The sequence below is a fragment of the Monodelphis domestica genome, chromosome 3, assembly GCF_027887165.1.
Source record: "Monodelphis domestica isolate mMonDom1 chromosome 3, mMonDom1.pri, whole genome shotgun sequence".
Lineage (NCBI taxonomy): Eukaryota > Metazoa > Chordata > Mammalia > Didelphimorphia > Didelphidae > Monodelphis > Monodelphis domestica.
In genome coordinates, this window is record NC_077229.1 from 487,601,654 (window position 1) to 487,618,595 (window position 16,942).

General features: G+C 36.6%; 1 protein-coding gene across 1 annotated transcript; it reads left to right on the forward strand.

The window, feature by feature from the left end:
* The first annotated feature begins 2 nt into the window (after positions 1 to 2).
* On the forward strand, positions 3 to 7,493 carry NSA2 (NSA2 ribosome biogenesis factor). The gene is made up of 6 exons (XM_007486532.3): positions 3 to 252; positions 1,611 to 1,798; positions 1,903 to 2,053; positions 2,717 to 2,896; positions 4,215 to 4,407; positions 7,030 to 7,493. The coding sequence occupies exons 1-6, from the start codon at positions 250 to 252 to the stop codon at positions 7,095 to 7,097; spliced, it is 783 nt and encodes a 260-aa protein (XP_007486594.1). The 5' UTR covers positions 3 to 249; the 3' UTR covers positions 7,098 to 7,493.
* The last annotated feature ends 9,449 nt before the right edge of the window (positions 7,494 to 16,942 follow it).

Below are 16,942 nucleotides of genomic sequence, written 5' to 3' on the forward strand. Positions count from 1 at the left end.
GCGGCGCAACAGCCAAATGTGGCCACCAGCGACTTCCGCCAGGCCTCCCTCTAGTGCGAAGTGATAAGCCCTGGGGAAGGGAAGGCGGAGCGAAGCGGAACCGAAGTGCCGAGGCTTCGAGTTGGGTTCGGACTTTTTAAAGAGAGACCCTTTTCTTTTCCGACTCGTGGGAATTCGTTTGCTATCGTTGGAGGGTCTTAATTTGGGGAGCAATTTCAGCGGCCTCTTGACTGGCACGCTGCTGTCGTCATGGTAAGCGGGTCGAGACACTTAGAAGAGTTCAAGGAGTGGGCAGAGTCCTTGCACCGGTCGCCTGGAAAGTGTGGTGAGGAGCAGAGACCCCTTCCTCCCCACCTCCAGGCGTGAGGTCTGACCGAGCCGTGTTTATCCGGAAAGGGGGAGGAAGGGAGAGGTCCGCGCGAGCTATGGTTCCTTTCCACCCGATCCTCCCTGAATGTTCTTAGAATTGAAGAGTAAGATTAAGATTACAGACCCTTATTAAACGCTTCCTGTGTCTCTGGCACGGTGCTGGGCTCTGTGAATATCAAGAGAGGCGTAAGATATCATCCCTGCCCTTTCGGAGCTTAAGCTTTACATAGGGTAGGGCTGGGATATACAATATATGATCTGAGCCCAATAAAACAGACAGATTTGTTTAGTAGGGGCCTTCTGGGATGTGGTACCAGAGCTGAGCCCTGGAGGGAGAACCTGAGCCTTTGTAAAGACTCGGAGGCTTGACATTGAATGTCTTGTAGGACAGGTTGGTTGGAATATGCAGTAATCAGAAAAATGTGTGATCAGCCAGCAAAAATCTTCCGGACCCGGATTGTTATGGGGTTTGAATGCCAAATAGGGGTTTTATGTTTTATCCAAGAGGTGACAAGAAGCCACTGGAGCTTCTTGAGCAGATGAGCCTTGTTCAGACTTCTGGGAATATTAATTTGGTAGCTGTGTGGAGGATGGCTGGTAGAGGGAAAAGACTGGATAGAGAACAATCAGTCCAGGGAAAAGGTGAGAATGGTTGTGGTGGAAAAAAATGAGGAGACTGATGGCCAGTGATATTCTTACTTAGTGTCAAACCTCCATTCAAACTCCCTGAGCTAGATAACTTCATTCTCGTGAAACAAGCTTTGATAACTGCATCAGAATTATTCGTCTAACTTCATTTTCTTCCTTAAATGGAAAGTAAAAGGTATTAAGGAACCATCAGGTTACATTTCTCTGGCTGTAGTTTCCCATTTGATTCATGACAGCATATTAATTTAAGTTTTGAGCATCTGTCCTGTCCATAAAATGAAATTAGTTTATTTTAATCTCTCTGAATCAATATGGTATTTGCTAATTACTTTTATCAAACATGATGTGTTGAGAGACTAAAGAAGACAAACTATTTCCTGATAGTATCCTATGTAAAAAATAACTAATTTTGTCTTTTTGCAGGAATGTGTGGATTTAAATACTATGAGTATTTGCAAATATAAGTAATAGCTTTCAGCTAGGGTAGATTTTTTTCTCAGCTTATGGTCTATATAAAAGAAAGCATTTATTTGGGAGGTTATTCTTTAAACAGATGCTTTTTTAAAGTATTTTATACCTTTTGTGTCTTATAGCCACAGAACGAATACATAGAGTTACACCGAAAGCGGTATGGCTACCGCTTGGATTACCATGAGAAAAAGAGAAAGAAGGAAAGCCGTGAGGCTCATGAACGTTCAAAGAAAGCAAAGAAAATGATAGGTCTAAAGGCCAAACTTTACCATAAACAACGTCATGCTGAGAAGATTCAAATGAAAAAGACGTGAGTATATTCATTTATTTGCTCTATTTGTAATTACCAAGTATTGGATTAACTTTTGAAGGATAATAATTTAAGGTGATTTTTTTTCTGGACTTTTTATATAGTATCAAGATGCACGAAAAGAGAAATACCAAGCAAAAGAATGATGAAAAAACTCCCCAAGGAGCAGTGCCTGCATATCTTCTGGACAGAGAAGGACAATCCCGAGCCAAAGTCCTTTCCAACATGATTAAACAAAAACGAAAAGAAAAAGCTGTAAGTAATGGTATTTCTTAGGATATCCTTTTTTTTTCCTTTGTTTAAATGCTTTTATGAGAAATATTCCTGGCTAGTTTTGTCAAAGTTAATAAGGCATATTTTATAGTTTTCCAAATTGATTTGAAATTAAATGGTTAGTTAGAAGGGCCCAATCCTTTCTTAAAAGATACATGATTCTGTTCATATTCATATGCCAGTGCAAATGGATAGTCTTTGAGAGTTTGTATGGCCAACTTAGTGATGAGTTTCTTTGGTCTTTGACAGACTAATGCTTAGATAAAAGTCCCTTAATAGAACTACAATTGACCTTTCTGTTATGGTAAAAATGTGTAGCTTTTGAGAGATAAGAACAAATTGGCAGGGAAACCAGTGAATTGTTGTGTTTTGGTAGGGTTGGTGTGAGGTGTAGAAGCAAAAGATTAGCCTCCTGCTTTTATGATTTACTGACCATGTGACTTTTGTCCAAGTCATTAATCTTTCTGAATCTTTCCTCATCTGTAAAGTGGGAATAATACATTTATCTTCAAAAAATTACTGAGGAGTGAACGAATAATTCTATTTAAAAAGTAAACTTCAAGTAACTGTATAAACTCATTATTTTAATTAGCATTTGGATCAAAAGTCTATTTTGTTAACTGTGGTTTGTATGCATTTTTTTAGGGTAAATGGGAAGTGCCCTTGCCAAAGGTTCGTGCCCAGGGAGAAACAGAAGTATTAAAGGTTATTCGTACAGGAAAGAGGAAGAAGAAGGCTTGGAAGAGAATGGTTACTAAAGTCTGCTTTGTTGGGGATGGCTTTACTCGAAAACCACCAAAATATGAAAGATTTATTAGACCAATGGTAAGTCATTTGCAAGAATTTCCTGACTTAAAGATTGATGCCATCAGAAAGAACTGTTGGAGTCCTTAGATCAAAGCATACAATTTTTTACTTTAGGTTTATTTGGTTTTTTATTTTGGAGTTTTGGTTTTATGTGAGTATTCTCTTACAAAAATGAACAACATGGAAATGTTTTGGATGATAATACATGTATAACCCAGGTCAAATTGCTTACCAGCTCTGAGAAGAGGGAAAGGAGGGAAGGAAGGAAACAGTTTGAAACGTAACTTCAGAAAACTTATTTGGAAAATTGTCATTACATATAATTGGTAAAAATATCTTTACAAAAAGAAAAGAAAATCGATGCCATTGTTCCAGGACTATAATGTAAAGTAATGCAAACCCAGAAAAATAAGATTGTTAAGGTAAAGAAGATAATAAATGAGGTGGATGGGTTTTTTACAATATCTGTTTAAATTTCTTTGCCCTTAGTGGCCCTTAGGAGGCAAAAATCTTGTTTGAATTAATAAGAAAAAAGCCATAGTTCTATAATTTAAATAAATGACTTAGTAACTCAGCCTTTCCAGGAGTCTGTTTAGCTTCTCTGTATTATTTCTGCTTTAGCTTCTTTATTGCAGATTACTTTCCTGAAATTATTCACTATAAAAATTTTAAACCACTCTTTCAGAAGAAACATTTCATATAAATGCCAGAGAAAAAACTTTTAAGTTTTAACATGTAATTTTTGAAAAGATGTAAGATTACTATAAACGAATAAGTGGTTTGATGAATTATAATACTTGAAATAACATTTTTAGCCTAATTTTCCCCAGCATAAATAATGGGAGAGAGCCAGTTTGGTACATTAACTAATTATATGACCTATCAATAGCTGTGGAGATGACAAAAGTATTTCACTCTATGCTAATGTATACCCACTAGGCTATTATCTCTTCCAAACATATTTGTAGAGCAACAAGCAAAGGTCAAACATAATTCTTATCTTTTGAGTGTAATGTAAAGAATATTTGGCTGATACCTTTTTATATGTAGAAGAGAGAAAAGTACATTGTAACTACAGGTAATGATATTATAGATTTTTATATCTTTCTAAACTCTCTCATAGATAGTCCTTCATTTGATATAGCTTTCTAGCAAATTTCTGATAGTTTACTGTGTCTGAGACAAAAGATACACATTTTTGGTGCGGGCAGTTTTGTGAGAATATGTTCTTTATTTAACTGAGTTTTATTACCTTCACAATCTTTTGACTATACAAATATTGCAAAAATAATTTAGGTAGTTGGAAATTAGCAACTAACACTTTTATTTTTAACAGGGTTTGCGCTTTAAAAAGGCTCATGTAACTCACCCTGAACTTAAAGCCACTTTTTGCCTACCCATACTTGGTGTGAAGAAGAATCCCTCATCCCCACTATATACAACTTTGGGTGTCATTACCAAAGGTACTGTCATTGAGGTGAATGTGAGTGAGCTGGGCCTTGTGACACAAGGAGGCAAAGTTATCTGGGGTAAGTATGATTCGTGATATTGATATTTCCTAGTGATCTATAATTTGAATATAATCATATGAAATCTGACATTTAAAAAAAGCAGCAACTAGTATTTTTTTTCATTGCTCACTGGAGTGGATTTGATTTTTATTAAATTTGTATCACATCCACAAAGAAGACTAATGAATTCCTTTTCTATAAAAATTATATTCATATTCTAAGTTCAGCAGCTCAGAAAGAAAGGTTTCTTGGTAGAAGGTACTATTCGAAAGGAATGACTTAATTTTTTTTTAAATAATATTATAGCTACATTGGAATTTATTTACCAAAAGTAAATGATTGCCAAAAATAAGACATTTCTTTAATTCAAAAAAACTTGATTACTTTTTAAACAGATATTTTAGAAAGAAACAAGTGTTACTTAATCATCTAATTATAAATATAACTAAACTTTTTATGAAGTCAGCAGGAAAACTTGAAATATCTAGATCAGTACTTGTTTTGTTTATTAACAAAAGGAAAGGTACTGTTAGGGGAAGAAAGGGGGATTTTTATAAAAGGTTGAACTGGGTTATTTAAGAATAGGGTCTCCAGGAATTTAATTAATTCCAGCGAGTTTTATTTAACAATTTATTTACAAAATATAGAAAGAGTGAAATAAGAAATCAGAGAAAGGATAGGGTAAGATATCTAGCCTAAGCACTAAGTATTTTGCTCTGACCCCTGGCTCAAAAACAGGCAGAACTAATTAGTCCTTAGTCAGAGGGGCCTTGGCCCTTGGCCCTTGTAGCCAAGGACTTGGGAATGCAGGGAGCCTCTCTCAAGAGGATAGGTCTCTCTTGAGGTTAGTTTTTCAGAAAATCCAGGAAAGGAGTCAGCTTTTTCACTCACAACATGTCACTCCAAAGGGAGAGATTTAAGAATGTCTCACCAGGAAAGGTCTCAGGTCCAATCAGCAGATTCTTCACCAGCCTCCAACTCAAACTGAGAACTCCAGAAGAAGTCGAAGATCCCAAAGGAAGTTGTATCTCCCTTTTAAAGACACTTTCTCTTGCATCACTTCCTGTGCCTTCCTCCACTTTTACATCTACCAATTACAGTTGAAGCTTTTCTTAGAACTGCCATGGGGTGGTCAGTTTGATTCTGATACATCACCCATCTATTGCACATGTGGGTCATAGACCTCCCCCACTCAAATTTGAATGAGGTGTTTTTACTTTTGGTGATTAAATCTTAAAATGGGCAGGGGAGTTAATTTAATCTTCACAATACCTTGGACCTAGAAGGGAAAATTAAGCTTTCTACTTTGTCCTCCTCTCATCACCCAGATTATTTTTAAGTTAGTCCGATAAGCATGTTCTTTCTACACTTACTGAAGCTATTATAACAAATAGCTTTATGCTCAAATATTTTGTAACTAAAAAAGGCATGACGGTTTGGTAATGATTACTCTGGGTGGCTTGGATTTGAATCCTGACTGGTATAGTCAGCTTCTTTGAGCTTCACTTCCTTAATCTGGAAAAGAGAGATATTTCTACCTTATACCTCAAAGAGTTGTTGTGAAGAAAGCATAAAAGTGACTTAAGTAGACATTCTAAATCTTAACATCTAGATAGACCTATTATTTTGATAGATTATGATATTCCCTCTGTAATGCTTTTGTCAATGTACTTTTAGCTATAAAGGCTCTCCAACATCCTAGGAAGTTCAGGGGTGGGTAATTGTCCTCTGGATCTTGACTTCAGAGGGTCTGAACTGAACAAACAGGCTATCAATTCATTACTCCTTGTTCTTGCTACATGAGCCAACCACTTTCTTTCTTCCTACCTCCTTTGTGCTTGATACTTTATAACACTAAATGAGTCGAAATCTGAGGGATCTCCAGTCCTCTTTGGATTAACTCACAACCTTTAATTATTCAAAACATGATATAACATTGGATAGTTTTTTTAAATGAGGGCTTTGTTTCAAATACCATGCAATTTGTAAGACTTAAAATTTGCTTTAAAAAACAAACTTCCAGAAACATTTCTCTTTTTAAAGTGCTCCCTTCCAGAAACATTTCTCTTTTTAAAGTGCTCCCCAAATTAAGACCCTCACAGCGATAGCAAACAAATTCCCACAAGCTGGAAAAGAAAAGGATCTCTCTTTAAAACGTCTGAGCCCTGTTAATTCAATCATTAAAACTAACTTATGCTCTCTTACTAATTTATTTTTTAAGTATCTGCTATTTTAAAGAAATAGATATAAGTTCATCCTTATTTGGTAATATCTGTGTTTGAATGCTTAAGCTACAACTAAAAAACCTTTTATATTACAGACTAAAGTTAGTAATTTATTGGTTATTATTCAGTCATTTTAAGTTGTATCTGACTCTTTGTGACCTCATTTAGGATTTTCTTAACAGAGATACTAGAATGGTTTGCCATTTTCTTCTCCAGCTCATTTCATAAATGAGGAGACTAAGGCAAAAGGTTTAAGTGACTTGCCCAGGGTGTCATAGCTAGTCTGTGTCAGATTTAAATTTAGGAAGATGAGCCTTTCTGACTTTAGGCCCAGGACACTCTCCACTGTACCACCTAGCTGCCCTTATTGATTTATTAGATATTACTAATTATTCCTCACTTTTTTTTTTTTTAGGAAAGTACGCACAGGTTACCAATAATCCAGAAAATGATGGATGCATAAATGCTGTCCTGCTTGTTTGATTGACTGATCGAATGGAGTTCTACATTTTTGCTAATTATTCAAGACTCTACAGTATATCAAGAAAATCACAATAGGTCTGTTACTATGGAGAACAGTCAGAGAACATAACATTCCACCAAACCTGATTATAAATGAGGTCTACTGTCTCTTAAGTAAATTCTATTTATTATATTGTATATTGGCTATTAAAAAGACCCAGTTCTACACATTAGATTTTTTGATTGGTGGTTAATTTGAAGTTTAAATACTCTTATTGATAATTGAGCACAATTTCTAGAAAAAAGATGAGACCCTTTTCTATTTTTTATGTGACTTTTTTGCATTTTGGATTGGTAATTTAAAAAAAAATGCTTGTAAAACTGACCACAGTTGAATACAGTGAAATCCTCTCAGAAGTAGCGTGTTATTTGTCTTCATTTTGTCAGTGTTTTTCTGACCTCTTAAAGACTCCAGTGAAAAAAAGGAATCTTTAGGCCAGTCTAAATGAATGGATAATTAAAATTAAATTGATACTATTTTTTTGCTCCTTAAAGCAAGTCTTAAAAGATAATTGAAAAGATAAAAATCAAAAGTGACCAGATAGTTTTTTCTTTTTTCATGGTTTGCAGACCATATCATGAAGTATAAGCTAAGGAGGCAGGAAAGGGGTTAAGATGTATAGATTCATCCCTGCTACAAAGAAAAAGCCTCATAGGACAAAAGACAATGCACCTACTCCTAATTCTTTTCATTTTATTCATTGCATTATTTACCTATGACAACACATTAAAATCCCTCAGTTTGGAAGGGGGGGAGGGGTGACAGGCAAAGAAACACCATCTACAAACAACTGTTGGATGAGATTACCATCCATTGACCACTCTGAAATGCTAAATAGATGGCCCAAGTCATGTTCATCTTCACAGATGAACATGCTCTCAATGAAACTAGTGTACAAAAGGAAGTATTGGGAATAGTGTCCATTCAATGGCAACAAGAAAAATTTTATGGGATGCTTGCTTGGTCAATCTTTATGGCAGAGCTTATAATGAGTACTTGCAAAAGACTAACTAAATACAGCTTTTATATCAACATTTGTAGCAGATGAAGAGGTAATGAAATGGACTCTATAATTTGTTGATTTCCTCCAAATTAATTAAGTCAACATATACTTTAAGCACAGCAGAATTCTCTGAACCTTTTAGCCAGCTGCGTGAGAATAAAAATATGGGGGGGTGGGGGAGGGGGGCAGCTGGATAGCTGAGTGGATTGAGAGCCAGGTCTAGAGATGGGAGGTCCTAGATTCAAATCTGGCCTCAGACACTTCCCAGCTATGTGACCCTGGGCAAGTCACTTAACCCCCATTGCCTAGCCCTTACCACTCTTCTGCCTTGGAGCCAATACACAATATTGACTCCAAGATGGAAGGTAAGGGTTTGGGGTTTTTTTTAAAAATATGGTCTGTTGTAAGATAACATTTGTGGAAGCTGGCTTATTCTCTTCTAATAAGGAGGCTCTTGAGAGGTATGTAAATCTTTTTAGGAGAAAAGTGGACAGATGTGCAAGAGATATTTTGTTCCCTTTTTTGAGTAGAAATGACCATGATTTATTCCAGACATTTCATATCCTCCCCCATTAGAGCATTCCTCAGGTTCAGTTTAGGCTCCTGTTCGAACAAGATGAGACAACTAGTTAATTCAACAGTTAAAAATAGATTTACTTGGTCCTAAAATAGAAAAGAGTATTTTGACAAAGATACAGTAACATTTAGCTATGGTGGACTGTAAGGGGAAATTTTAGGGTTGTGACTTCATCTAAATTTAATTGGTTGTCAGGGAATATTCCAAATAAAATACCCAAGTCATTTTGGAAATTTATGGTGGTTTAATTAATAGAGAGGGAGGGAATTAAGGAGAAGAGAGAGGGAAAGAGTATAGGATTTCTCCCGCTTGGCCTGTGCCAGGGGGAGTTCAAAGACCACCATGAGGTCTTTTCAGAAGATTAGAGGCTTTCCTAAGAGGATAGTATTTTGGAAGGTAAAGAAGAAAAAAATCAACCTAAAACTCTGCGAGAGCTTGGAGAAGACACCTCACCTGAACTAGGTTACTAAGCTTCCCCAGTAGTGTATCAAGGACTCTCACTGCCAAACCTGGACAATAGCTGCTGCCACACCAAGATGCCAAGACGCTCAGCATACTGCTGCCAGAGCCACCTCTCCACAAAAAGAGGCCAAGAGGAAGTGATGTGAAACATATAAACTGTTTTTACATCTTTTTCCTGCGTCTCACATGTACCAATGGTAGTTTAAGCTTGACTTATGTAACATTTAAATTAGATTCTCTGCTAAAAGTATTATATTTTATGAGGTTTATTAAGTATTATTAGAATTTTAAAAGAACAGAGTAAGAAAAGCATGTGCAACCTACTCATAACATCCTGCCTGCTAGGTAGAGAGAAGCATGTGCTAGAAGTGGTAGCAGAGAGAGAGCCAAAGTAGACGGAGAGTCAGTTTAGATACCCATTTTGTTCTCTGCCCAGGTGAGGACCTCAGGTGAGATTTTAGGTAATTCTGGGAACTACCAAGGACTTCTGGGAATTGAAGTCTGGGGTTCAAATCTCCATTTTTACACTTAGGACAGCCCGGGGGTCTGTCAGTTGTTTCTGTTTTGTCATTTGCTAGCACATCTGTCATAGGCCATCCTTCTCAATACTTAATCCTTAAGTAGGGGTGTAGATATTCCTGTTTTGTTAGACTAAGAAGGGTGGAGTAAATCTAAAGTTCACAGGACCAAACATCTGGTCAGTAGGGCAGAGTGTGGAGATGCAACTGACTTAATCTTGAGCCTTGGTTTTGTGGCTTTTTAGGGAAAAAATAGGGAGAAAGGATAAAATTAGAAGATATTAGTCCTATGACATACCTTTTTTCAGATGTCTTAAATGTGCTAAATGGGGCAGCTAGGTAGCACAGTGAATAGAGGATCAGGCCTGGAGATGGGAGGTCTGGGTTCAAATATGGCCTCAGTCACTTTCTAGCTGTGTCACCCTGAACAAGTTCCTTAACCTAAATTACCTAAGCCCTTTCTGTTTTTCTGTCTTAGAACTAATTCTGAGACAGAAGATAAGAGTTTTAAAAAATCTGGTACTAAGGAATAAAATTCTACCACACTTTATGTCTCCAACATGTTAAAAATTAAATGAGAGTCCAGACCAAGTAGAAAACAGATTGAGAATCTCTAGTGGTATATGCAAGAGAAATACAATGTCATTTGGAGAAAAGAGGGTAAATTATGGCTATACTATACAATTCGAATAAAAGTTTTCTGTGAGTTTGAGTTTTGAAATGAAGTGTGATAAGTTTTATCCTTACCATTTCAATGCCTCCATTTGGGAGGGAATACCTCTCCAAATGAGCAATTATGTGATAACCCAGTATCTACACTAGAGACAGGAAAAAAAGAAATACTTATTAGCTGATAAAATGTTTTAACTAACAGGGTCTCTAGGGAGGGAAACTAGTCTGATACACCTTAATATGCACTATTAACATTTTCTCCATCACTTAAGCCTATGAAATCAACAAAACAATAAATCAAGTCCTGATGTGCAGCATTTCTGAGGTGTAAATGTTCACACTGACAATCTAGCAATAGCTAGGAAGCAGATGGAGAGACTGGAAAGGTCTTCTGGGATAGTTTATGGCTTTTCCCCTTGATATTCTAGATATGAATGTTACCTCTATTAAATTTGCAATACCTCAAGATCCTAACAAGGGGAGAAAGGCCTTAATTAGCCATGTGTGGATGCATATACCTCTCCTATAGTGAACATTATCAAATAAATTCTTGTCTTATAGCAAGCATTGTCAGTATTATTACCAGCTCCCTCACTGAGAAAGTCTGAGACTCGCTGTTCTAAATACTAATCCTAATACGCCAAATAGAAGAGTATTATAGTTTCTATGAACCATATACACTATGAAACAATCACAGCAGTTTCTTAGACCATTATATAGTGAAGTAATAGCAGGGGCAGGGGAACAGGGACATGGACACACCCCATAGCAGTTGAGCCAAGCCTTGGAAGGCAGGTCACCCAAGCATGGGGAAGAGACCAGACCTGTGCAAAGGGGCAGTGGTAGGAGATAAAATGGCAAATATGAAGAGGGATAAGAAGGCAAGTTTGGCTGGACTGTTAAAATGTATGAAAGGGAGTGATGTATGGCCATTTTATTTGAATGGGCTTTCAAGGACTCTCTTCTAAAAGGTCTTGTTATACATCTTGTCTAGTGTTTTCTTCAGGCTGAGCCAGTTTCTGCATACAAATAGCTCACGTCATACTGCATCCTCCCAAAGGGAAGAGCTCCCATCCAGAGAATTATCTAACTCTTAACCTAAGAAGGTAGGTTGGAATCAGATGATGAAAGGCATTAAGTGTAAACCTATTATACTTTAAGGAAAAATATCTTTGGGAGCCCTGGAGGATGGGTTGAAGAGTGGGAATACTTTTGAGTCGGAGGACCAACTAGAAACTACTGAAATAGTCCAAGCAAGAAGTGACGGTGGCCATGGGCCTGGAGTAAGGAGAATAGTCATTAAGGAATCAAAATCAATAATGCTTGACATTTGGTTCAGTATGGAGTGTTAAGGAGAGAGGAAATGGCTTGACCCTTTCCACTTTTGGCAAAAAAAGGCAAGTTCCCCAGAGGAGTTTGGGAGGAAAGGTCATGTCTTACCTCTGAGTCTGAGAATCCTCCAGAAAATCAAATACAAAATGTTTAATCAGCAGTTGGTGATAGAGGGCTGGAACTCGGGAGAGAAACTAGGACTGGTTCCTGGAAGTCATCTACAGAGAGAAGATAAATGAATCCACAGGGTTGAGGAGTATACCCACAGATGGAGAGAAGGGAGGTAGGGGTGAAGGGATGTGAAGAGGTCACAGGAAATATGGATAATGATTTGGAAAAAACTGAAAAGCTGTCATTAGGTAGGGAGAAATACCAAGAGTAGCAATAGAAAATCCCAACAGGGGAGACTAAATAAGGATGAGAGGGTGGTCAGTATTGTCAACCACAGATTGATTAAAAAGTGTGAGGACTGAGAAAATTATAAGATCATCTACAATTTTTGAGAGCAATTACAGATGAATGATTAGGTCAAAAGCTATAGTAAGGGTTTACAAAATAATGTGAGTAGAGGCATAAAGTGTTGATAGTTTTTTTTTCCTTTCTTTTGTGGGTATTTTTTTTAATCACAAAATTCATTCTATTAATGCTTTTGATCTTTAACTAAGTCATTTCCCACCCCCCACTCCTCACATGGGGACCTCTTGTAAAGAAAAGCACTTAAGCTTAAATACAAAAACTTTGGCTTGCAATGCATCTCCTTTGCTTTTTGTAGAAGTGAGGTACTATGGGTGAGTGTGCAATGTACGTATGGCCAAGCACAATTAATGTGATGGTTGGCTTTCTGAAATGTTTTTACCCTCTTTTTAAAAAACCATTCCAAGAATAGTTTAGTGGATGATGGTGAAGGAGTAATATATTTAGAAATGAAGTTACATAAAAGCAAGAAATCTAATGAATTTGGTTGAAAAATCTTATAACAAAGTCTGTTAACATCACATTATAAAAGATGCTACTCTGTGGCTTAGAACCTTGGGACTTCCTCCAAAAAAAGATGCCAATGAAATACAACAGGGGCACATAATCCCATAAAATCATCAGATATTATTATTTCAAGCAAGATTCTTTAAAAAGAGAGAATACCTCCCCACTCCAACTGCACCACTGAAAAGTAGGACCAAGGCTATTCTAAAATGGTTTTGTAGTATCCAAATGACCAATTTTTATAATGGCAACTTTGAAAGAATTATGATCTGGAATCTTTTTGAGACTGCTTGCCATCTTGGCAGTTGGAGGGAAGGAGGGAGAAAATTTGACTCAAAATTCTTTTCAAAATGTTGGAAACTTTTTCATGTAATGGGATTGGGAAGGCATAATTAAAAAAAAACAAACCTTATCTATAAAATGACCAACTATAGGATTAGTAATGAAACAAGCTATGTTCTGACAGTACAGTGATGATCTCCATTTGTAGAACAAGATGAAGAAATGAGTCAATTTTGGATATGGTCAATGAGAATTTATTTTACTGTGCATATTTAAACATTTTGCTCTCCTTTTTAAAAATTAGGAAAAAAAACAAAAAAAAAGAAAAAAAGAAAAATAAAAAAAACAAATAAAAATTAGGGCAGAGGGAGGGGATGATTAGTGAGGGTGGAGAAAAATCAATTTGTTAAATTTTAGAAGCTGATTTTGCACCTTATACTCAGAAGTATTTCATACAATGAAAGAAGGGATACCTAAACTAAAAGGTTTACCTGCCTATACTATGCTGCCTCTATTCCTAATTGGGATCAGGGATTTGCTTTTGCTAAGTATCCATGGTTAAGCTATAAAGTGTCCATATATGTATATATATATATATATATATATATATATATATATATATATATATATATATATAAATCAAGTCTTAAATGAAACTAAGGCTTATAAGAGGTGAAAAGTGCCTATATTACAAGTGTGCAATTTGGGGACATAGTGGAGAAATCCAAAGGCCTGTAGCTGGGTAGAAACGAAGAGACAAATGGTCTGGGCCACAGCTAGTTGACTAATTATTAATTGTGAGTAAAGGGTAGTAATGTGAAGTAAGGCTAGGCATGTTAAGCAGATGCCAGACTGTGTGAGGCCTTAACTTCCAGCTCAGTTTTTGCATAATGGATGGAAAGCTACCCCTTGAATTGGGACAAACTGGATTCAAGGGCCACCTCTTATTGTTTTGAGTGACTCTGGGCAAGTCTCATGCCCTCTCAATGCCCAAGAACTCTCAATAAAGCTATAATGTGGAGAAAAGATGTCTGTATCAGTTTTGGTAAATGGCGTTGCCTCACTATAGCTCCTTATTCAGGTCTGTTTTTTTTTTATCCTTTTTGAAAATTTTACTTAGTCAATTTAGAACATTATTCCTTGGTTACAAGAATCATATTCTTTCCTTCCCTCCCTTCCCTCCCCTTCCTGTAGCCACGCGCAATTCCACTGGGTATTACATGTGTCCTTGATCAGAACCCATTTCCATGTTGGTGTTTGCATTAGGATGTTCATTTAGAGTCTACATCCCCAATCATATCCCCTTGATCCATGTGATCAAGCAGTTGTTTTTCTTCAGTGTTTTTACTCCCAGTTTTTCTTCCGAATGTGGATAGTGTTTTTTCTTGTAACTCCCTCTGAGTTGTTCAGGATCACTGCATTGACATTAATGTTCTGAGAAGCCCATTACATTCAAATGTTTAGGTCTGTTTTTTTAAAAAGGCAACAGGGAGCCACTGAAAGCTTTTGAGCAAGTCAATTATTATTGGCAATTACGTGGAAAATTAGCAGAATTAGCAAACAAAGTGATTGAAAGTAGGGAAATTACAGTCCACTCCAAAAGTGACTAGCAGGTTATTTGTTTGAAGGGAGGATGATTGTCAAAGATATTTTGTAGGAAGAACCTACAAAGCTTGTTGTTCAGTTGTGTCCAAGTTGCTATTCCCATTTGGGGTTTCCTTGGCAAAGATATTGACAGTGGTTTGCCATTTTCTTCTGTAGCTCATTCTACAGATAAGGAAACTGAGGCAAATAGGGTCAAGTGACTTGCCCAGAGTCATCCAGCTAGTGTCTTGAGATCAGGTTTGAATTCAGGAAGATGAACTGAGCCCTAGAACCATCAGAGGGTTAACATGAAGTTAGAGATTTTTGAAGATTGGTGATAGAGAAAGGATCTTAACTAAGATCTAAGTAACCCTACAAAGTTGTCAACTGACTTAAATATGGGGTAGGATGGGGTTTGTAAGAGGGAATTTATCTAGGTTACTATGAAATTATAAATGGGTAAATAGTAGACCCCTCAAAACAATTTGCAAATTTGAAGGGAAGGTAAGAGAAAGGATCTTATGTTTTAGAAAAGTTTCATTTGAAATGCTTATGAACCATCCAAGTGAATATTTCTAAAACAGTTGTTAACATGGGATTAAAGTTCAGAAAATAAATAGGTCAGATAATTATAGATGGTGAGTTATCTAAAATAACAATCCACCTATGGAAACCATAGAGATAAGAAAAACCAAACAAGTCACTGAAATTAACATTGTATTTGTACACCGAACATGTTCAACTGGCTAATATGATAGTGTTGTTTTGCATGACTGAACATGTATCATGGATGTCATATTGCTTGCCTTCTCAATGAGTAGGGATGAATATGGAGGGAGGGAGAGTATTTGGAAATCAAAAATTTTAAATAAATGTTAATTAGCAAAAATTTGTGTATGTTGATTTACTTTATCCATAAACAATTAGTATTTTTTTAGGTCTAGATTTATTCCTTCAAAAGAATTTTATCAGTGGCCCAGTGTGTAGAGAGCCAGGCCTGAAGATGTGGAGGTCCTGGGTTCAATTCTGACCTCAGATACTTCCTAGCTGTGTGACCCTGGGCAAGTTATTTAACCCCTATTGCCTAGTCCTTACTGCTCTTCTGCCTTGGAACCAATACACAGAGTACTGTGTCTAAGACAGAATGTAAGGTTTAAAAAAACAAAACAAAACAACAGGTTTTTGTCATTGGGTTAATATAGTTCCTAGATGTGTTTTGGTAGATATATTTTCAACTTTTAAAAAAAGTATGCTTAAAATATATTTTAACAGCATATAAAAATACTCTAAATCTCTACAAATTAGAGAAATGCAAATAAAAGGAACTTTGAGATTGTACCACTTCCCTTTCAGACTGACAAAGATAACAAGAGGAAAATGACAATGTTGGGAGGAGTGAGCTGTGGGAGAAACTGTAGGAGTGTCAAACTCACAACCCACAGCAGAAAGAACCTGCAGACCAGATTAAAATGTAATTGGGAAGTGTTTAACAATATTAACCTTTTTGTGACTTTCAAAGCTATAGAAAGTCAGAGCTTCTCAGTCTGGGACTCAGAGCCCATCACTCCCTATTCCCTCAACGCCTTCCATTTGAAGGTTGTATTCTTTTTAAAAACATTTTGCATATTACCAACTCAGCAAATTTACTCATCCCAGCCCTGTACCCACTCCCTGCTCCCCTACAACATCCCTCTCTTAGCCTACCCACTTTTCAAGGCTCAGCTCAAATCCCAATTCCACCATGAAATCTTCCTTGAACATCACAGTCTAGTCTTCCTCCTCTAAACTTCTAAAGTATTCAAATGTCTTCATAATTTTGGTTCTTAGAATGTGTCCTACTTTTAGTTTTTTTATAACACACATACTCCTCTCAATTACACTAAGCTCCTGGAGGGGAGACATTTGTACCTTATAGCCAGTCAGATATAAGACTTAAGTTTGTACTTCTTGAAGGCAGGTACTTTTATAATATTAGAGGTGTATGCACATTACAGGTCTTCAACAAAGGCTTGTAAATGAAAAGAAAAAAATCTGCTCTATTAATGATAAGTGTAACAACTAGCATTTAAAATGAGCACTTTTAGCTTTCCAAAGCACTCTATATTATCTCCTTTGGTACTCATGACAATCCTGGGAGGCAAGGGTTACTATTCCGTTTTACAGATTAAATAATTTCAAGGAATACATCATATAGCCAAATTCTGGCAAAAATAATCATTTGGATTCCATCGTGACCACCCCAGATAAAGTTCATTTTAATGAAATAGTATGGCTTGTGTTTTAGAGAATAAATGTTCATTAGCTTCAAAGTTAGTATTTAGTGAGGTCTGACCCAGGGTTATCTCTCTGCCCAGATGTGACGACCCAGTCGGATAAAGGAAATGAGAAACACCG

What these genes read in the sequence shown, in the direction of transcription:
- NSA2 (XM_007486532.3), top strand. An exon ending in AAGATTCAAATGAAAAAGAC is followed by an intron (nt 1,799 to 1,902) that starts GTGAGTATATTC and finishes CTTTTTATATAG; the next exon opens with TATCAAGATGCACGAAAAGA. An exon ending in AAAAACGAAAAGAAAAAGCT is followed by an intron (nt 2,054 to 2,716) that starts GTAAGTAATGGT and finishes GCATTTTTTTAG; the next exon opens with GGTAAATGGGAAGTGCCCTT.